Source organism: Aegilops tauschii, chromosome 6, assembly GCF_002575655.3.
Source record: "Aegilops tauschii subsp. strangulata cultivar AL8/78 chromosome 6, Aet v6.0, whole genome shotgun sequence".
Lineage (NCBI taxonomy): Eukaryota > Viridiplantae > Streptophyta > Magnoliopsida > Poales > Poaceae > Aegilops > Aegilops tauschii.
The window spans coordinates 108,206,889-108,229,725 of NC_053040.3; the positions used below are offsets into that span (position 1 = coordinate 108,206,889).

The 22,837-nt window shown below is 45.6% G+C and overlaps 2 protein-coding genes, 1 long non-coding RNA gene and 1 other non-coding gene across 5 annotated transcripts; 2 read left to right on the forward strand and 2 right to left on the reverse strand.

The window, feature by feature from the left end:
• Positions 1-394: 394 nt before the first annotated feature.
• Positions 395-10,299, forward strand: LOC120966224 (uncharacterized). 2 transcript variants are annotated; one of them, XR_012187303.1, is made up of 3 exons: positions 395-1,127; positions 4,558-4,642; positions 8,926-10,299. It is a non-coding gene; the product is annotated as an uncharacterized lncRNA (long non-coding RNA). The 2 variants fall into 2 exon arrangements; XR_005759539.3 differs by having other exon boundaries at positions 409-812.
• On the reverse strand, positions 1,126-3,571 carry LOC109784777 (receptor-like protein 2). Its single transcript, XM_020343376.4, has one exon. The coding sequence runs from the start codon at positions 3,481-3,483 to the stop codon at positions 1,333-1,335; it is 2,151 nt and encodes a 716-aa protein (XP_020198965.1). The 5' UTR covers positions 3,484-3,571; the 3' UTR covers positions 1,126-1,332.
• LOC109784786 (receptor-like protein 2) lies at positions 4,649-8,893 on the reverse strand. The gene has a single exon (XM_045229753.1). The coding sequence runs from the start codon at positions 8,363-8,365 to the stop codon at positions 6,185-6,187; it is 2,181 nt and encodes a 726-aa protein (XP_045085688.1). The 5' UTR covers positions 8,366-8,893; the 3' UTR covers positions 4,649-6,184.
• LOC120967493 (U2 spliceosomal RNA) lies at positions 9,557-9,756 on the forward strand. Its single transcript, XR_005761255.1, has one exon. It is a non-coding gene; the product is annotated as a U2 spliceosomal RNA (small nuclear RNA).
• Positions 10,300-22,837: the final 12,538 nt, after the last annotated feature.

Genomic DNA, 22,837 nt, shown 5'->3' on the forward strand with positions numbered 1-22,837 from the left:
TTAATTATGTATTTTGAAAATGTTCAAATATGTTTTAAAAATGTTAAACGTGTATAAAAAATGTTCCTGATGTATAAGAAAAATGAGAACATGTATTAATGTTTCAGATCAAAACATAAATTTGAAAACAATAATTAATCATGTATTTTAAAAATATGAACTTGTATACAAATGTTTCTGATGTATTAAAAAATGTACAATATGTATGAAGAAAAGGTAGTCATCAAACACATATATTTGAAAAATGTTAATCATATATTATTTAAGAAATTTAAACTTGTATAGAAAATAGATAAGATGTATAAAAAATGTACAATGTCTATGAGAAAAAATAGACATCAAAATATATATTTGGAAAAAAAATGTAATCTTGTGTTGAATTTTTTTTTAACGTGCATTAGCATAATGTTTCTGATGTATACGGAAAATGTACATTCATGTGAAAAAAGAGTAAACATGTGTTGAATAAAAATGAAAAAAAGAAGAAAAACCTGAAGAAAACAGATGAAGAACAAAGTAACTGAAAAACAAAAGACAAAACAGATGAAAACCGATAAATCCGTACTACTAGAGCTTGGCAATGCGGCGGCCGGCGGGGCGGCGGCTCGGTAAATCCGTGCTGCGGAGCGGGGTGCCCGGTGGCTAGGTATGTACTCAGGGGCACGCTCCGTCGCCTTGCTCTGGCTCCGCAGTTCCCCGCGAGGGAGAGGGCGAGGCAACGGCCCGGAACCCCGGAATCGTGGAGCTCGCAACGCGCGCCGCCGGGCAGATGCCGTCGGGAGGACAGCAGTCCGGTGACGCGCTGTGCGGAGGTACGGCCTCCAAAAAAACACCTGCCGCGGACGGTTTATTTTTCGAGATACGCTGCTTACCAAACCTGTTCAGTGTACTGTTGTGCTTGTTCTAAGAAGATTTTGTGATGGATTTTTGGCATGCTGTTCTGTGATAGCAGTGACTCGTCGTATGCACCATACTACATCAGTTCATCTTGCTTATTTAGTGTAGTAGTATACTGATTTTGCATGAAGCAAAGTAAACTGTGAAAAATTTAAGTTTCAGTGCAGAATTCGTTTTCCTGAAAGAAGAAGAAAATACACAGCACACCAACAATATGGGATGGGTTACAGGTACAGAAAGCTTCAGCCAACAATCTTACATTTTTACATACTTGTAAATCTCCACGAAATGGAATCATGCTTCGCACTAGAATAATTTTGTAACTCTAGTTATGACTTGAACCTCGGGAAGCTTGTTTGACGGGCATTTTGCTAAACCGAAAAGCAGCCTGATCCCAAAGAAGCGGAGATAGACCGATATGGAAAGTGGACAGTCCTAGCGCAAAAACCTTGATAAGACTAGCTGATCATACAACACCCCTACACCAAAGAACGCGCTGAAGGCAATCGCGAAGGCGGCCTTGTAGTCAGTTTGTTTGGTTGCCATGGTGGTGGGTGGAGGTGTTGAAGCTGGACCACATTTGTGAGTGAGTATAGAGCCACAGAGCTTTGGATTCCCATCGAAGCAAGAATTTTGGAATGTGTTAAACTGACCTCCGAATGGGATAGGACCACCTAGGTCATTGTTAGAAACGTTGAATGCTGAAAGGAAGTACAGGCTGTTCAGTGCAGCTGGGATTGCACCAGTGAGATTGTTGTTCGAGAAGTCCAGTATTTGCAGGTTTCTGAGATTGCATACTGATATTGGGATCTGTCCTCTTAGGGCATTGAAGCTCAAATTGAGGGAAAGAAGGGATTTCAGCTGGCCGATCTCCGGAGGGATCTCACCAGTTAATTTATTGTTGCTTAGATCCAGCACTTTGGCGAAAGCAATGGGTATGCGGTACTGAAGTGATGGACCCTTATAAACTGGTAGTTCGAAGACCCTCGGGTCTAAACTGGTTGTAGTCTTCTCTGACTGCAACATTTGCATATCCAGCAGGTTTGTTGGAATTTCTCCAGTGAGGCTATTGTTTGATATGTCTAGATAGAAAAGGTGCTTTAGGTCTTCGATCCAGGCTGGTATTGATCCGGTGAGTTGATTTTCAGATAATATCAACATCTCTAATTTTGCTAGCTTCGATATCCAAAGAGGTATTTTACCTAACAACGAGCAATCATTTAAGGAGAGGACCTGAAGATTCTCAAAACCATCAATGAAGTCATCCTCTGGCATTAACTCGCCCCTGAAGCTGCTTCCCATAAGCAGTGTGTTAAGGTTGGTGCACCTCTGAAGAATGTGAAGCGCATTTGTGATGTTTGTGAAAGAGTTTATAGCAAGTGAAAGGAAGGTGAGGTGCTTCAGATTGCCTATTCTTGGTGAGAGCTGCCCATGTAAGTTGTTGCCAGATAGCCGCAATGCAGTCAGATTGCTGCAGGTATACAAACTTTCTGGAACTCTGCCGTTGAAGTTGTTGTACAGAACATCTAGAGTTTTGAGCCTAGGCAGGGTGGAGAAGTTGACCTTGCTAAGTTCTCCGCTGAGGTTGTTGCTCTTGAAGTTAATTGTTACCAGATTTGTGCAGTTGCTCAGGGCTGATGGCAGCTCCCCTGACATGTTGTTGTAGTCCAAATGCAACACTTCTAGTCTCTCGAGCTCACCAATGGAATCCGGAATCTTGCCGCTGAAATTATTCCCTCCTAGGTCTAGTGTAACTAGATTGCTGAGCTTGATTATCTGAGCACCGTCTAGCACTCCATCTAGAACATTGCTAGGAAGTGAGAGGTACTCCAGTAAGGAAGCATCAAAGAGTTCATTTGGGAGAGTCCCGTGGAGGTTGTTGTGTCCAACCTTGAGCACTCTGAGCATGGAGCAGTTACCAAGTCCAGGAGGGATGATGCCTGTAAATTGGTTGTAACAGAGCTCAACTACAGCTAACAATGACGAGCTGCTGCAGAAATTATCCGGTATTTGCCCAGTGAAGCTGTTATTGCTGGCGTTGAGCACAACCAGATTGTCCATCACCTCCCAGGTGGTGGATGATGGAAACCGTCCTGTGAACAAGTTGCTTGAGATGTTCAGTACCTGAAGAGGTCGTGATGGGGTTGAAGATGGCAGCTCTTGCATGTCTCCTCTGAGGCGGTTGAAGCTGACATCAAGGACGATGATGCTACCGGACGACACCAGTTCCAGTGGCAGGCCACCCGACAGCGAATTGTGGGACAGGTTGAGGCGCAGAAGGCCAGCAAGGTTACCGAGGGACGGTGTTATGCGCCCCTCAAGGCCCTTCAAAGCCAATGAGACATCTGTGACTGCCCCATCCTCGCCACAGGTGACCCCTTCCCATTCGCAGCAGTCTGCGCCGTTCTGCTTCCAGGACGCGGCGAGGCCACCGTCCGACGACAGATCACTGAGAAACTGCAGGAGGGACCCCTTCTCCTTCTCTGTGCAAGAACTGGTGGGAGAGGCCAAGGAGATCAACAGCAAAAGGGCAAAGAAAGTTAATTTTCTGCTGCACTTTGTGTATGGAAAATGGAGTGGCTGCATGGTTTTTGTGCTGAAACTAGGGTGGATGCCAGATGCTTAAGTCGTGCTGTGGTTGGGTAAAGCATCAATGGTGGTCTAATCATGAAAGAGATTGAGGGGAAAGAAAGGAAATTGGGGTCAACAAAATCAGACACCAGCTCACCAGCAGTTTCTTAGTTCACACTGACGTTTCAGTGTCTGGCTATTGGCGGCCTGCTGTACTCTAATGGGCCAATTGCCCATTTTTCCTGACTGCTGACCGCACAAAACATATCTTTTCTGGCCATCCTTGACCCAATCCTTATTGATTCTAACAGCATATTGTAATTATGCTTGACCAGACATCACTTGTGTTACTACCTTCATGAAACAAATCTAACTAATACTGACAAAAAGTTACCATTTCATGATGCATCCTTTGCTTAACAGGAAAATACGTGAATACAAGAAAAGAAAGCAGTTTTTCATAGAAAGGCTGAGAAAGAAGTCAACAGCAGTTGCTGAAGGTTTGCGAAGATTTGATCAGCAAGATAGTACAGGGAAGCATTATTGCGGAAGGCGCTTTCAGTCAAGAGCATTGACTTATCTGTCAATATGTGAATGATGCCAAGTGGGTGATATGTGGTCTCTTCCATCCTCTTTGACCTGAGGCGTTTAGTTGCCCGCTATTATTGTCTGATGTTTACGTTTGCTGCTGTTTCTCCATTCTCCTGGCTCCACTTGCGCACTATTATTGTGGATTCGTGGTTGCCATCTGAGCTCGGAAGCATTTCAAAGTAAACCAGGCAGCGTGTGAGAGTGGCGGGTTTTGTGTAGATAATGGCAGTTGAGTGGTTGAATCATTAGTTGCTTGGTTCTGAACTTCTGATCCTTGTGTGGACATGGGTCTTTAGGGTGGAACTAGCAGGCAATACAGTGCACATATTGTTAATTAGTAGTTGAATGATTGGTGCGAAGTTTAAAATAAAGAACGACATTTCCATTTCATGCGGTTTTCTTTTGTTTCGAGATGGTGTTGTGCTGATGATCTGTCCTAGGTGTAGCTCTACCCATTATTGTCTGGTTTTCTTCTTTATCCCGTGTTCTTGTGTTCAGGTTCAGGTTCAGGCATGGATTGGACAAAAGCAAATTCCTGGTCTGGTACTGGTACCCCTTTCCCGCGAGATAGTGAAGCTATCAGGTATGCACGTTCTTTTGAACATACTGATAAATGGACTATGTATGAATACCATGTTCTGCATCGAACAATAAGGACGAGTAATGTACTAGTATGGGTTCCCCCCAAGTCCACGTACGTGTCGTCGATGAACATTTTTCTGTCCCCTGACTTGTCTTTCCGAGGGCTTTGTGAGCCGAAGAAGAGGCCCGCCGCAGGCTGAGCCATGGTTGTTGTGGCATGTCGGCCTGGATCATCCTCATGCTCCTCGAATACCGGACCCGCCGCATGCCGTTGACGTCATCGAGGCAGATTCCCGGATCCACCAGCTCTGTGACCTGATTTAAGTCTGTCTATACAAGCCGGTCCACTTGCGTGCCCGGTTCATCTCCTATCACACGAAACCCGAAACCAGCTTCGCACAGGCGGCGATCCAGTTTGCCGGCGGCCGGCGCCGCGGCAGACCTGTCCTGTGGCACCCGGGGCCTGGACGAAAGGCATGCAGAGGATCAGCTCAGGGCTGAGGGGCACATCCCGTCACCTTCCTCTGGCCCCGCAGTCCCCCGCGAGGACGAGAGAGCAATTTGTTACGACTCGGTGCCTTGCAGTGTGGCGTGCGCTGGCGGATGGAAGCCGGAGGCTAGGAGAGCAGTCAAGTTGCAGCCTCTGCCGACGTACATCGCTCGAAAACACTCGCTGCTAGTATATGTTGGGTGCGTAATTAGCGTCCCTTTTACTCAAAACTTTGAGATGTACTCTGCTTATAAAATAGGTTCAATGCCAGTGATTGTCTTTGTAGCAGATACCATCCTTGTTATCGTAGGAACATTTTGTTATAGATTTTTGGAGGTGTGCCTTTCAATGATGTACCCAAGGATTTAGTATGGCTCGACCGTGTGCCTTTCAATGATGCACTTTGGACTCCTGCACCAGTAAGAATGGAACTGGAATAAGAAATTAGGATAGCTATCCGTTACCGAGAAAAGAGAGGATGACATTTAAGTAGACTCCTTGAAATGATACTTTTCGTGGTTGAACTCTGTTTTGTCTTCGGTAAATCGGTAAGTTTTTTCCCTTCATCTATGCCTTATTTTTTGAAATAATTCTGCAATGTTCTTTTGGTGCTGTTCATTGTCTGGTGAAGTTGCAGTAACTTATTTGTGATCGACCCCGTGTACATGTACCTACCGATATTCTTTACTGATGCTAGAGAAACAGCGAAGTAGCTGGCACTGTACCATGTTTTCCCCAGCTGATGATGTCAACAATTATATGCGTTTATTGTTGAAATTAAAGCTATTAGAACATCAAGGGTACATACTCTGATGTGCTGAATCGGGTTAGATGGAATGCTGAGATGACTGAGTTTTTGACAGAATGTCTTACATTGTTACATACTTTTACATCTCCACATAATGAAATCACTCTTCACCCTGGAATATTTAGCTGCTACCTAATTGTGACTCACCTAGAGGAGAAGCTTATTTTCTGGACTTGTTGCTAAACCTGAGTAGCAGCCTGTTATGAACGAAATTTTCATAAACCAATATGTGAACCCAAGCAGGACTAGCTAAAATACCTTGATAAGACTAACTGATCATACAACACCCCTACACCAAAGAACACACTGAAGGCAATCACAAAGGCCACCTTGCAGTTAGTTTGTTTTCCTGACAGAATGATGGCTTCATGCGCTTCTGCTGAATTGCATATGTGAGTGAGAACAGAGCCACACAGCTTTGGGTTCCCGTCGAAACTAGAATTCTGAAATGTATCAAACTGGCCTCCAGATGGAATAGGCCCTTCCAGGTTATTGTTTGAAATGTTGAATGCTGAAAGGAAGTGCAGGGCGTTCAATGCAACTGGGATATCACCTGTGAGATTGTTACTGGACAAGTCTAGCACCTGCAAGTTTGTGAGGTTGCAAATACATTGTGGGATCTGCCCGGATAACTTATTAAAACTGAAATCAAGTACAGCAAGCACTTTCAACTGACCAATCTGTGGGGGAATCACACCTGTCAAGCTGTTGTTGCTTAGATTCAACACTGTTGGAAAAGATGTAACAACACGGTATTGAAGTGATGGACCATTGTAATAAATAGGTAACTCAAAGACCCTTGGGTCCCAATGAGTTGCACTTTCAATTGATTTTAGCATTGGCATCTCCATCAAGGTTAACGGGATTTTTCCTGTAAGATTGTTGTTTGACACATCTATAAAGAAGAGATGGCTTAGGGAGTTGATCCAGCTTGGTTTCGGTCCAGTGAGTCGATTTCTTTTTAAAAGTAACATCTCCAAATTTGTGAGCCTTGATATCCATAGAGGTATTTTTCCCGACAGCTGGCAATTTTCGATGTCCAAAACCTGGAGATTCTCAAAGCCATCAATTCTGTCATCCTCTGGCATGAGCTCTTGCTTGAAATTATCGCCGATAAGCAGAGTGGTAAGGTTCCTGCAGCTCTTAAGGATGTGAAGTGCGTTTGTGATATTACTGAAAGAGTTTGTAGAGAGTGATAGGAAGGTGAGGCTCTTCAGATCACCCATTCTTGGTGAAAGCTGCCCTTCTAATTTGTTGGTAGATACCCGCAGTGCAGTCAGATTGCTGCAAGAGTATATGCTTTCTGGAACTGTGCCACTGAAGCTGTTGAAGTAAACATCCAATGTCTTTAGATTTGGCAGGTTGGAGAGATTGACCTTGGTGAGCTGTCCACTGAAATTGTTTTTCTTGAGATCAATTGCTATGAGATTCGTGCAGTTGCTTAGAGCTGATGGCAGCTCTCCTGACAAATTGTTGTTGTCCAAATGGAACTCCTCCAATTTTTTGAGCTGGCCTATGGAATCTGGAATCTCGCCACTGAAGTTGTTCCCACCAAGATCGAGTGTTACTAGATTTCTGAGCTTGGTTATGTGCACACCATCAAGAACTCCGTTTAAATGATTATTACGAAAAGACAGGTATTCCAACAAAGTAGCATTGAAAAGTTCATCTGGGACTATTCCACTGACGTTGTTGTACCCGAACCTGAGCTCTCTCAGCTTGGAGCAATCACCAAGTTGTTTGGGGATGTTGCCACTGAATTTGTTTAAACACAGATTTAGCACAGCGAGGGATGGTGAACTGCTACAGAAATGAGTTGGTATCTGCCCTGTAAAGCTGTTATTACTTGCGTTGACTGCCATCAGATTCTCCATTGCTTTCCATGTGGTGGATGGAAACTGTCCCGCGAATAGGTTGCTTGAGATGTTCAGTACCTGCAGAGGTCGGGCAGGGGTTGAAGATGGCAGCTCCTGGAGCGTTCCATTGAGCTGGTTAAAGCTTACATCAAGGATGATGATGCTGCTGGACAGCAACACTTCCAGCGGCAGACCACCGGACAGCGAGTTGTGAGAGAGGTCAAGGTACTGCAGCCCGGTGAGGATCCCAAGGGACTGTGAGATTTTCCCCTCGAGGCCCTTTGAAGGCAGCAAGATTTTGGTGACCGTCCTATCTTTCCTGCAGGTGATCCCTTCCCACTTGCAGCAATCCGTGCCATCCTGCCATGAGGCGGCGAGGCCACCATCCCGTGAGAGTCCAGCGAGGAACTGGAGAAGGGAGGTCTTCTCCTGCTCCGTGCAGGAACTTGCGGGAGAGGCCAAGGAGATCAGCAGCACAAGAACCAGGCCGAAGGAAGGTATGTACAGTTTGTTGTTGTGTGTCTTGTTCGAAAATTGGAGGGGTTGCACGGTTTCTGATGAAACTAGCATGGAAGCCAGATCCTCAAGTTATGCACTGGCCAGGTAAGGCATCAATGGCCTTATGGAGAAGTAGCATGAGACGGACAAAGAAGCGGCTCTTGCTCCCATTATATGTTTTTGCCCCTTGCAGCCGGGGTCGTTACGAAGGAGTTTGTGTCAAGGATTCTGTTGCTTACTGTCTTGGCGTCTCCACTGGTGCATTATTACTGACCTTGGACTGGGATTTGTGGTTGCCATGGAACTGATCTGGGTGGGACACGGTATCGCGTGAGAACTGAAGAATAGTAGTGGCAGGCTGGCTGGTCACTTGTGTGATGCTTATGTGGACAGTGGACATGGTCTGTCGACCAGAATCCGGTTGTGATTCGTGGATTGAAGGTTTAGTTGAATAGTTCTGTATCCAGTTTCGACGATCTTTACTGTATGTGTAGCTGCACTTCCACTCCTTGGTAGTTTATCTGTTCGAGTATTTATCACGATCAGTGTAGATGTGTTTGCATTTAACCCGCATATCGTCATCAGTTTCATATAAAACCACATGTTTAACCAATATTTTCATTTTGCTACAGGTAATTTGAACGCAGTTTGCCCCAGCTGCACCTCCTTGCTGCCAAGTGATTGAGAAAGGTGTGCAGCAATGGCATGCCCAGCTCGTGCTCGAGCGTGCTGAGCACGGAGCGACTTACAGATCATCGCAGGTGCAGCTGCCGTCAGAGTCAGAGGCCATGGCGGGGCCTTGGAGTACTGCCCTGACTCCCGACTTGTTCACTGCTGCATCTTTCAGGGCGGGCTCAGGCAGACCGGGTAACGTGTGAAGACTTGTAGTAGCCGGATAACTGGCTGTAAATTGTGATAGGTTAGTTAATTGCCAGTTAGCTGAATAGTCTGTCTGAAGAATTTGTATTTACTTGGGGGGGTGATAGTTCAGACGTCCGAATTTTCAGATGGTGTCGTTTTGACGCTCTTCATGGGAAGATCGATGTCTTGTGATTCAGTTCCAAGGTAGAGGAAACAACAAGTCGCTGGCACTCTGCAACCTTGTGCATACGGCCTGCCTGGTATCGTATTGTTGGCTTCACAAATCTGTCTGATAAGTTATTGGGCTGTACAAGTCTTATCGTCCGCGCTTCCAATTTGTTTAGTCCCACATCATCCACGCAGACAGTTAAGTTGGTCCAAAGTGCTGCATCGTTTCAGATCATACCTTTCTTGGCCTTTTGGCTAAGATCAAGTGTAGTGTTTGTTTTTATCAGTTTAATATCTGATATGTGGGTTATATGCCCACAACGATATTAAATTATTTTATTATTATGAGGGAGAGTCTACCATACTACCTTGCTAGCGGGACCCTCAAGTGTCGCCTAGGTGTTGCACTATTGCCTAGGCTTGGTGCATCCCAACCAAATCAAAATTATCAATTTATCTTTTTTAAGTTACAATTTATCATCATAACCAGTGATGTCAATGAACACATTCTTTATTGTATTTTTTTGCGGGGAAAAAAGTTCTTTACTGTCAATGCAGCTTTAAAATTACAGATTGCAGACAACAAACTCTTTGCTAAATTGATTTAAAAAGAACTGTTTGCTGAATTACTAACATGTTCCCTATGCATGTTAGGTCTTTCAGAAAAGTCCATGTTTCGTTGCTAAATGACCTCAGCTATTAACCTATCACCTATCAACACCGTTTTAGGCATGGATTACAGACTTACAGTTCAGCATGTTTGTAATTATTTCTTTGTGTTAGCTTCATTCCGCGTCACCAAATTACACGGAAGTGCCATGGAAGGATCTGTTTGGGGGCACAAAATAGAATCATTGTCTTCTAGTGTATAGAGTTTAATTTTTCTTTTGGGGTGTTTATAGAGTTTAAAAGAAAGAAAGAAAAACAACAGTTGAGTGGTCTTGGCCCAAACATTCAGACCTTGGCCCACATCCAGTGCCGAGCTATCCCAAAAAAAAAAAGACTAGGAAGACGAAGCAGAAGGAAATCCACGCACCCGACGACCTAGTGCGGCAGGCAGCGGCTCGTCGCTCCCCCAGTCCGTTGTCCGAAGACCAAGTAGACAGAGGTAAGCGGACCGATGTAGGTCCAACCGCCACATCACATGAAGACGAAACAGAAGCAAATCTACACGGACGGAGTGACCTGGTGCGATGGCTCGGCGCCACCCGCGCTCCCACCCACGCAGTGGCGGATATAGGAAATGAAGTTAGCCGGGCTGAGCTTTTAAGGTCAATTTTTTTAGGTACAAATATATGTCCACTTAATCAAAACTCATGGCATTCAACTACCAAGAACATAAAAAGGATCTTAGAAACTATTCAGATGGATTCTTGTCGCTTGATGCTCACTTGTTACCATATTACTTTTCCACAATTTCAAACAGAGACCTACAAAATTATGAATGTATTAGCACAAGCATGATAACAGCAGTATATTTTGATAAGATGGTAATTACCTTTAAAATGTAGTTGTACAAACAACACGAGCTTCTCGAGGTAGATGGCCTCGACGGTTCTGTGCTTGTCACTAGTTTTGACAAATGACTCGTGCCTTGGCCCAAAAATATGTGAGTTCGTGAATATGAGCTAAATTTCATGTGGCAATGGATCCGCGAACGATTACCTTCAGGGGTGGATGTTCTCAAATGCAATGGCCCCGGGGACGGCTCTGTGCGACACAAAGGAGGATTTCAACCACATCTTTTTCTCGTGCGCTACGGCTCAATTCCTTTGGAGCTGCTTCAGGGAGGTTCTTCACGGCGGGTGGTGCCACTCTAACTTCCCTAATTTAGGACAGTAAACCGGGCCCTTTTCGTGCCCTCTCACGACCTAGGCCTTTCTAACCATCAATTTACGTGGTTTGGATGATTTCAGCCGTTAGATCTGCTCTTTATTCCGGCCTACACTCCATGTTTTTTTCCTGGGCCGACTGCCCTAGAGGGCTGCTTCTCCACGGGCACAATATGAGCCTTGTGGTTGATTGGGCCTTTTCTCCCGGCCCAAGTAACTGACACACTCTCACCGAGCGCTACGCGAGAAAGGTCGAGAGATGGAACCGTCCTACCGCAGCCGCTGTCAGCATCGAGACTCAAGAGGGAGAGAGACTGTGAGAGGAGATGGCAAGGGCGGACATATTCCTTAACTCTGAACACCGCGCGCACACCCGGGAGGCGGCGTTCGTGTGCCGGGGACGGGAGTATGAGGGGTGAGGGCGGAGGCGGCATACTTCTAGGACGAGTCAGTGCGGGTGGAGATGGGGGAGGTCGACATCATGGACAAGCTCGAGGCTGCGCTCGCCTCCTCCGTGGAGCACAACAAGCCCAACCGTCTTGGTTCTGTCTCCAACCAGGGAATTGGCAACACAGATTCAAGATGAAGCAATCAAGTTTGGTAGATCATCGAGAATGTCATCTACTGTATGTTCCTTCTATCTTTACGTCTGCACTACACTGCTCTACTCTTAGACCACTTAATACAGTTGTTTATCCACATTACTAGATGCTAATGTTGCTCGTACATAAGAAATGGTATTTCTGTTTTTGTAAACTACATAGACATATATAGCCGTATTTCTGTTAATACTGTACTTAAGAACCTGATCCAAAAAACGCTTCGCTCCGGGGCGTCAAACCCTAGCCACCAGAGGAGGGTGTGATTCGTGCCTGCCCAGCCGTCGCTACCGCCGGCGTTGGCCGCGGTGGCGGCGGGCCCCTACCTCAAAGGGGGAGGGGCACCCGTGCGTCGTCCTGCGTCGGTGGTGGGACTCGGGGCGGGGGGCTCGGACACGGTCATGAAGGCGCTCTCGCCAGCGCGATTGTGAGCGGCGGCGTTCCACTTCGGCTATGTAGGCAACGACGGGGACGCCGGCTGATGGGTGTCATGCTGGCTTGCGGTGGCTTCAGGTGCATCTTGGCATTGAGCCTTGACGAGATCTGGCAGCCTCAGAATTCGGCATGGACGACTTGGCGGAGGGCACATCAGCAGGCTTTCTGTCCGTGCGTGATGGTGGGAGCGCCTTGAACTAGGCACCTTGCGGCTGCTAGTCTAATGGCCTCCTTCCGGTGGGCTCGGCCCTAAAGTGGGGTTGCGGTGAGCACATGCATTGGTGTTCGGGCGTGTGACGTGCGTCGGCTATGATGAGGTGCTGTTGCGGATTGTCTCAAGGCTTTGTGCTGGATCGAGTGTTGCTCGACTTCAAGATCCAGGGGATTCGCATGGTGCGGCCTTGCAGGCGGTTGTGCAATCCTGATCTGGCGGTGATTGGGCTCCGCGAGTGCGCCTCGGCGAAGGTGATCTGTCTTTCGTGCTCTAGCTCTGGAAATGTCGGCTCGGGGCTGTGCAAGCCTGAGGGATGACGAGCCTGAGTAGAGGTCTCTCCGGCGAGCTAGTAGTCGGTGGCGGTGTGCTCTGTCATCCGTGTTGGTTCTTATTGACCAACCCGCCTGCGGGGCGGCCTTCTGGGGATTGCAGTGGCCATCGAAAGGTTTTGATGAGGGTTTCTCTCTCCAAGATCCGGTGGTTGACTTTGACGGTGAGATGCAATCTACGGATGGCAGCTTGATGCAGAGGAATGGTTGTGCAGCGGCAACGGTGCATGTAGCTGTTGGGATCGCGGAAAAGTGGTGGGGACAACACACGTGTTACTTTGATGGTGTTGCTATTTGAGCAACCGGTCTCGAGCTCCGGGGTGAAAGCCTAGGTCTTCCCAAGTTGGCTATACCTGGCAATGGCGATGTTTCTACGTCGTTACCTTGTTGAAGGCATTGCTCGAATATGCTCGGACTATTCTTCAGGGTGAAAACCTAGATTTTAATCGTGGATGGTGGATCCGCTGACGACGACGCTTAAGCGTCACTCCCTTCCTGAAAGCATTGTTGTTGAAGAACATCGTCGTCTGTGTGATGTCAAAAAACAGTTGGTGCGGATATGGTCATTGTTGTAGCTTGCCAATTGCAGATCAGATTGCTTTGGGTTTTTCTTTTTTCCTTGCCTGCGCATAGCTTTTTTTTGCGAGAAAACTTTCGATCTATTCATCAACTGTCAAGGTAGTACAAAGAATACTAGAAGTAAAATTTACATCCAGATCCGTAGACCACCTAGCGACGACTACAAGCACTGCAGCGAGCCGAAGGCGCGCCGTCGTCATCGCCCCTCCCTTGTCGAAGCCGGGCAAACATTGTTGTATAGACAGTCAGGAAGTCGTCGTGCTAAGGCCCCATAGGACCAGCGCACTTAGAACAGCAACCGCCGCCAATGAAGAGAAGCATAGACTGGAAGGATCCAACCTGCAGACACACAGACGTGGACGAATGAAGACCGGATCCAGTCGGATCCACCGAGGACAAACGGTGAACGGATCCCACGAGATCCGCCGGAGACAAACCTTCACACGCCTTCTGACGATGCTTGAAACATCACCGGGACGGGGGCTAGGCGGGGAGGACCTTATTCTATCTTCAAGAAGCCGTCGCCGCCTCGTCTTCTTGAGCATGGCACAAACCCTAACAAAACTCAGAAAACCATCTAAAAACGGAGCCCTCCCGCCGGCAAGAGCCGGGATCCACCGTGCCTCCATGGTCCAAGGACCATAGTGTTGGGGAACGTAGCAATAATTCAAAATTTTCCTACGTGTCACCAAGATCAATCTAGGAGATGCTAGCAACGAGAGAGAGTGAGTGCATCTTCATACCCTTGAAGATCGCTAAGCGGAAGCGTTACAAGAACGCGGTTGATGGAGTCGTACTCGCGGCGATTCAAATCGTGGAAGATCCGATCTAGCGCCGAACGGACGGCGCCTCCGCGTTCAACACACGTACAGCCCGGGGACGTCTCCTCCTTCTTGATCTAGCAAGGGGAGAGGAGAAGTTGAGGGAGAGCTCCGGCAGCACGACAGCGTGGTGGTGGAGCTTGTGGTATTTCTGCAGGGCTTCGCCAAGCACTACGGAGGAGGAGGAAGAGTTGGAGGAAGGACGGGCCGCGCCAGGCAAGGGGTGCGGCTCCCCTCTCTCTCCCTCACTATATATAGGGGGAAGGGGGGTGGAGGAGGCGCCCTAGGGTTCCCTAGGGGAGGGGCGGTGGCCACAGGGGAAACCCTAGATGGGTTTGGGCGCCCCCACCCCTAGGAAACTTGCCCCCCAAGCCGGGAGGGGTGGCTGCCCTAGGGGAGGCGCCTCCACCTCTCCAGGTTATGTGAGAGGGGTTGGGAGGGGCGCACAGCCCCTTAGTGGGCTGGTGTGCCCCCTCCCCTTGGCCCATAAGGCCCCCAACGCTTGCCGGGGCCTCCGAAACACCTTTCGGTCACGCTGGTCGTCACCCGGTACTCCCAGAACAATTCCGGACTCCAATACCCTTCGTCCAATATATCGATCTTCACCTCCGGACCACTCTAGAGTTCCTCGTCACGCCCGGGATCTCATCCGGGACTCCGAACAACCTTCGGTAACCACATACTATTTCCCATAACAACTATAGGGTCACCGAACCTTAAGTGTGTAGACCCTACGGGTTCGGGAACCATGCAGACATGACCGAGACACCTCTCCGGCCAATAACCAATAGCGGGATCTGGATACCCATATTGGCTCCCACATGTTCCACGATGATCTCATCGGATGAACCACGATGTCGGGGATTCAATCAATCCCGTATACAATTCCCTTTGTCTATCGGTATGTTACTTGCCCGAGATTCGATCGTCGGTATCCCTATACCTTGTTCAATCTCGTTACCGGCAAGTCTCTTTACTCGTTCCGTAACGCATGATCCCGTGACTAACTCCTTAGTCACACTGAGCTCATTATGATGATGCATTACCGAGTGGGCCCAAAGATACCTCTCCGTCATACGGAGTGACAAATCCCAGTCTCGATTCGTGCCAACTCAACAGATACTTTCGGAGATACCTGTAGTGCACCTTTATAGCCACCCAGTTACGTTGTGACGTTTGGTACACCCAAAGCATTCCTACGGTATCCGGGAGTTGCACAATCTCATGGTCTAAGGAAATGATACTTGACATTAGAAAAGCTCTTAGCAAACGAACTACACGATCTTGTGCTATGCTTAGGATTGGGTCTTGTCCATCACATCATTCTCCTAATGATGTGATCCCGTTATCAATGACATCCAATGTCCATGGTTAGGAAACCATAACCATCTATTGATCAACGAGCCAGTCAACTAGAGGCTCACTAGGGACATGTTGTGGTCTATGTATTCACACATGTATTACGTTTCCAGTTAATACAATTATAGCATGAACAATAGACAATTATCATGAACAAGGAAATACAATAATAACCATTTTATTATTGCCTCTAGGGCATATTTCCAACAGTCTCCCACTTGCACTAGAGTCAATAATCTAGTTCAGATCACTATGTGATTTTAATGAATACAACACCCATGGTGTTTGATCATATCTCGCTTGTGAGAGAGGTTATTAGTCAACGGGTCTGAACCTTTCAGATCCGTGTGTGCTTTACAAATCTCTATGTCATCTTGCAAATGCAGCTACTGTTGGGGAACGTAGTAATTTCAAAAAAATTCCTACGCACACGCGGTGATGCATAGCAATGAGAGGGGAGAGTGTTGTCCACGTACCCTCGTAGACCGAAAGCGGAAGCGTTAACACAACGCGGTTGATGTAGTCGTACGTCTTCACGATCCGACTGATCAAGTACCGAACGCACGGCACCTCCGAGTTCAGCACACGTTCAGCTCGATGACGTCCCTCGAACTCCGATCCAGCTGAGTGTTGAGGGAGAGTTTCGTCAGCACGACGGCGTGGTGACGATGATGATGTTCTACCGACGCAGGGCTTCGCCTAAGCACCGCTACGATATTATCGAGGTGTAATATGGTGGAGGGGGGCACCGCACACGGCTAAGAGATCAATAGATCAATTGTTGTCTCTTTGGGGTGCCCCTTGCCCCCGTATATAAAGGAGCATAGGGGGAGAGGTGCGGCCAGCCTTGGGGCGCGCCAGGAGGAGTCCTACTCCCACCGGGAGTAGGACTCCCCCCTTTTCCTAGTTGGATTAGGACTTGGGAGGGGGGAAAGAGGAGAGGGAGAAGAAGGAAGGGGGGGGGGGGCGGCGCCCCCTTCTCCTTGTCCTATTCGGACTAGGGGGGAGGGGCGCGCGGCCCAGCCCTAGCCGCCTCTCCTCTCTTCCACCTAGGCCCACTAAGGCCCATTATGTTGCCGGGGGGTTCCGGTAACCTCCCGGTACTCCGGTAAAATCCCAATTTCACCCGGAACACTTCCAATATCCAAACATAGGCTTCCAATATATCAATCTTTATGTCTCGACCATTTCGAGACTCCTCGTCATGTCCGTGATCACATCCCGGACTCCGAACAACCTTCGGTACATCAAAACACATAAACTCATAATATAACCGTCATCGAAACGTTAAGCGTGCGGACCCTACGGGTTCGAGAACTATGTAGACATGACTGAGACACGTCTCCGGTCAATAACCAATAGCGGAACCTGGATGCTCATATTGGCTCCCACATATTCTATGAAGATCTTTATTGGTCAGACCGCATAACAACATATGTTGTTCCCTTTGTCATCGGTATGTTACTTGCCCGAGATTCGATCGTCGGTATCTTAATACCTAGTTCATTCTCGTTACCGGCAAGTCTCTTTAATCGTTCCGTAATACATCATCTCGCAACAAACTCATTAGTTGCAATGCTTGCAAGGCTTAAGTGATGTGCATTACCGAGAGGGCCCAGAGATACCTCTCCGACAATCGGAGTGACAAATCCTAATCTCGAAATACGCCAACCCAACAAGTACCTTCGGAGACACCTGTAGAGCACCTTTATAATCACCCAGTTACGTTGTGACATTTGGTAGCACACAAAGTGTTCCTCCGGTAAACGGGAGTTGCATAATCTCATAGTCATAGGAACATGTATAAGTCATGAAGAAAGCATTAGCAACATACTAAACGATCGTGTGCTAAGCTAACGGAATGGGTCAAGTCAATCACATCATTCTCCTAATGATGTGATCCCGTTAATCAAATGACAACTCATGTCAATGGCTAGGAAACATAACCATCTTTGATCAACGAGCTAGTCAAGTAGAGGCATACTAGTGACACTCTGTTTGTCTATGTATTCACACATGTATTATGTTTCCGGTTAATACAATTCTAGCATGAATAATAAACATTTATCATGATATAAGGAAATAAATAATAACTTTATTATTGCCTCTAGGGCATATTTCCTTCAGTCTCCCACTTGCACTAGAGTCAATAATCTAGTTCACATCGCCATGTGATTTAACATCAATAGTTCACATCACCATGTGATTAACACCCATAGTTCACATCGTCATGTGACCAACACCCAAAGGGTTTACTAGAGTCAATAATCTAGTTCACATCGCTATGTGATTAACACCCAAAGAGTACTAAGGTGTGATCATGTTTTGCTTGTGAGATAATTTTAGTCAATGGGTCTGTCACATTCAGATCCGTAAGTATTTTGCAAATTTCTATGTCTACAATGCTCTGCACGAAGCTACTCTAGCTAATTGCTCCCACTTTCAATATGTATTTAGATCGAGACTTAGAGTCATCCAGATCTGTGTCAAAACTTGCATCGACGTAACTCTTTACGACGAACCTTTTTTTCACCTCCATAACCGAGAAATATTTCCTTATTCCACTAAGGATAATTTTGACCGCTGTCCAGTGATCTACTCCTTGATCACTATTGTACCCTCTTGCCAAAATCATGGTGAGGTACACAATAGGTCTGGTACATACCATAGCATACTTTATAGAACCTATGACTGAGGCATAGGAAATGACTTTCATGCTCTTTTTTCTATTTTCTGCTCTGGTCGGGTTTTGAGTCTTTACTCAACTTTATACTTTGCAATACAGGCAAGAACTCTTTCTTTGACTGTTCCATTTTGAACTACTTCAAAATCTTGTCAAGGTATGTACTCATTGAAAAAACTTATCAAGCGTCTTGATTTATCTCTATAAATCTTGATGCTCAATATGTAAGCAGCTTCACCGAGGTCTTTCTTTGAAAAACTCCTTTCAAACACTCCTTCATGCTTTGCAGAATAATTCTACATTATTTCCGATCAACAATATGTCATTCACATATACTTATCAGAAATGTTGTAGTGCTCCCACTCACTTTCTTGTAAATACAGGCTTCACCGCAAGTCTGTATAAAACTATATCCTTTGATCAACTTATCAAAGCGTATATTCCAACTCTGAGATGCTTGCACCAGTCCATAGATGGATCGCTGGAGCTTGCATATTTTGTTAGCACCTTTAGGATTGACAAAACCTTCTGGTTGCATCATATACAACTCTTCTTTAGTAAATCCATTAAGGAATGCAGTTTTGTTTATCCATTTGCCAGATTTCATAAAATGCGACAATTGCTAACATGATTCGGACAGACTTAAGCATAGATACGAGTGAGAAACTCTCATCGTAGTCAACACCTTAAACTTGTCGAAAACCTTTTTCGACAATTCTAGCATTGTGGATAGTAACACTACTATCAGCGTCCGTCTTCCTCTTGAAGATCCATTTAATCTCAATGGCTCGCCGATCATTGGGCAAGTCAATCAAAGTCCATACTTTGTTCTCATACATGGATCTCATCTCAGATTTCATGGCCTCAAGCCATTTTGCGGAATCTAGGCTCACCATCGCTTCTTCATAGTTCGTAGGTTTATCATGGTCTAGTAACATGACTTCCAGTACATGATGACCGTACCACTCTGGTGCGGATCTTACTCTGGTTGACCTATGAGGTTCAGTAATAACTTGATCTGAAGTTCCATGATCATCATCATTAACTTCCTCACTAATTGGTATAGGCGTCACAGAAACTGGTTTCTGCGATGAACTACTTTCCAATAAGGGAGCAGGTATAATTACCTCATCAAGTTCTACTTCCCTCCCACTCACTTCTTTCGAGAGAAACTCCTTCTCTAGAAAGGATCCATACTTAGCAACGAATGTCTTGCCTTTGGATCTGTGATAGAAGGTGTACCCAACTGTCACCTTTGGGTATCCTATGAAGACACATTTCTCCGATTTGGGTTTGAGCTTATCAGGATGAAACTTTTTCACATAAGCATCGCAACCCCAAACTTTAAGAAACGACAACTTTGGTTTCTTGCCAAACCACAGTTCATAAGATGTCGTCTCAACGGATTTAGATGGTACCCTATTTAACGTGAATGCAGCTGTCTCTAATGCATAACCCCAAAACGATAGTGGTAGATCGGTAAGAGACATCATATATCGCACCATATCTAATAAAGTACGGTTACGATGTGGTGTTCCAGGTGGCGTGAGTAGTGAAACTATTTCACATTGTTTTTACTGAAGGCCAAACTCGTAACTCAAATACTCTTCTCCACGATCAGATCGTAGAAACTTTATTTTCTTGTTACGATGATTTTCCACTTCACTCTGAAATTATATGAACTTTTCAAATGTTTCAGACTTCTGTTTCATTAAGTAGATATACCCATATCTGCTCAAATCATCTGTGAAGGTCAGAAAATAATGATACCTGCTACGAGCCTCAATATTCATCGGACCACATACATCTGTATGTATGATTTCCAACAAATCTGTTGCTCTCTCCATAGTTCCGGAGAACGGCGTTTTAGTCATCTTACCCATGAGGCACGGTTCGCAAGCATCAAGTGATTCATAATCAAGTGATTCCAAAATCCCATTAGTATGGAGTTTCTTCATGCGCTTTACACCAATATGACCTAAACGGCAGTGCCACAAATAAGTTGCACTATCATTATTAACTTTGCATCTTTTGGCTTCATTATTATGAATATGTGTATCACTACGATCGAGATCCAACAAACCATTTATTGGGTGTATGACCATAGAAGGTTTTATTCATGTAAACAGAACAACAATTATTCTCTAATTTAAATGAATAACCGTATTGCAACAAACATGATCAAATCATATTCATGCTCAACGCAAACACCAAATAACACTTATTTAGTTTCAACACTAATCCCGAAAGTATAGGGAGTGTGCGATGATGATCATATCAATCTTGGAACTACTTCCAACACACATCGTCACCTCGCCTTTTACTAGTCTCTGTTTATTCTGCAACTCCCGTTTCGAGTTACTACTCTTAGCAACTGAACCAGTATCAAATGTCGAGGGGTTGCTATAAACACTAGTAAAGTACACATGAATAACATGTATATCCAATATACCTTTGTTCACTTTGCCATCCTTCTTATCCACCAAATACTTGGGGTAGTTCCGCTTCCAGTGACCAGTCCCTTTGCAGTAGAAGCACTTAGTCTCAAGCTTAGGTCCAGACTTGAGCTTCTTCACTTGAGCAGCAACTTGCTTGCCGTTCTTCTTGAAGTTCCCCTTCTATCCCTTTGCCCTTTTCTTGAAACTACTGGTCTTCTTAACCATCAACACTTGATGCTCTTTCTTGATTTCTACCTTCGTCGATTTCGGCATCGCGAAGAGCTCGGGAATTACTTTCGTCATCCCTTGCATACTATAGTTCATCACGAAGTTCTACTAACTTGGTGATGGTGACTAGAGAATTCTGTCAATCACTATCTTATCTGGAAGATTAACTCCCACTTGATTCAAGCGATTGTAGTACCCAGACAATCTGAGCACATGCTCACTGCTTGAGCTATTCTCCTCCATCTTTTAGCTATAGAACTTGTTGGAGACTTCATATCTCTCAACTCGGGTATTTGCTTGAAATATTAACTTCAACTCCTGGAACATCTCATATGGTCCATGACGTTCAAAACGTCTTTGAAGTCCCGATTCTAAGCCATTAAGCATGGTGCACTAAACTATCAAGTAGTCATCATATTGAGCTAGCCAAACGTTCATAACGTCTGCATCTGCTCCTGCAATAGGTCTGTCACCTAGCGGTGCATCAAGGACATAATTCTTCTGTGCAGCAATGAGGATAATCCTTAGATTACGGATCCAATTCGCATCATTCCTACTAACATCTTTCAACATAATTTTTCTCTAGGAACATATCAAAATAAACATAGGGAAGCAACAACACGAGCTATTGATCTACAACATAATTTGCAAAATACTATCAGGACTAAGTTCATGATAAATTTAAGTTCAATTAATCATATTACTTAAGAACTCCCACTTAGATAGACATCCCTCTAATCTTCTAAGTGATCACGTGATCCATATCAACTAAACCATGTCCGATCATCACGTGAGATGGAGTAGTTTCAATGGTGAACATCACTATGTTGATCATATCTACTATATGATTCACGCTCGACCTTTCGGTCTTAGTGTTCTGAGGCCATATCTGTTATATGCTAGGCTTGTCAAGTTTAACCTGAGTATTCCACGTGTGCAACTGTTTTGCACCTGTTGTATTTGAACGTAGAACCTATCACACCCGATCATCACGTGGTGTCTCAGCATGAAGAACTTTCGCAACGGTGCATACTCAGGGAGAACACTTATACCTTGATAATTTAGTGAGAGATCATCTTATAATGCTACCGTCAATCAAAGCAAGATAAGATGTATAAAAGATAAACATCACATGCAATCATAATATGTGACATGATATGGCCATCATCATCTTGTGCCTTTGATCTCCATCTCCAAAGCATCGTCATGATCTCCATCGTCACTGGCATGACACCATGATCTCCATCATCTTGATCTATATCAATGTGTCGTCACATGGTCGTCTCGCCAACTATTGCTCTTGCAACTATTGCTATCGCATAGCGATAAAGTAAAGCAATTATTTGGCGCTTGCATCTTATGCAATAAAGAGACAACCATAAGGCTTCTTCCACTTGCCGATAACTTTAACAAAACATGATCATCTCATACAACAACTTATATCTCATCACGTCTTGACCATATCACATCACAACATGCCCTGCAAAAACAAGTTAGACGTCCTCTACTTTGTTGTTGCAAGTTTTACGTGGCTGCTATGGGCTTAGCAAGAACCGTTCTTACCTACGCATCAAAACCACAACGATAGTTTGTCAAGTTGGTGCTGTTTTAACCTTCGCAAGGACCGGGCGTAGCCACACTCGGTTCAACTAAAGTTGGAGAAACTGACACCCGCCAGCCACCTATGTGCAAAGCACGTCGGTAGAACCAGTCTCGCGTAAACGTACGCGTAATGTCGGTCCGAGCCGCTTCATCCAACAATATCGCCGAAGCAAAGTATGACATGTGTTGGGGAACGTAGCAGAAATTCAAAATTTTCTACGCATCACCAAGATCAATCTATGGAGTAATCTAGCAACGAGGGGAAGGGGAGTGAATCTACATACCCTTGTAGATCGCGATGCGGAAGCGTTGCAAGAACGCGGATGAGGGAGTCGTACTCGTAGCGATTCAGATCGCGGTTGATTCCGATCTAAGCACCGAAAGAACGGTGCCTCC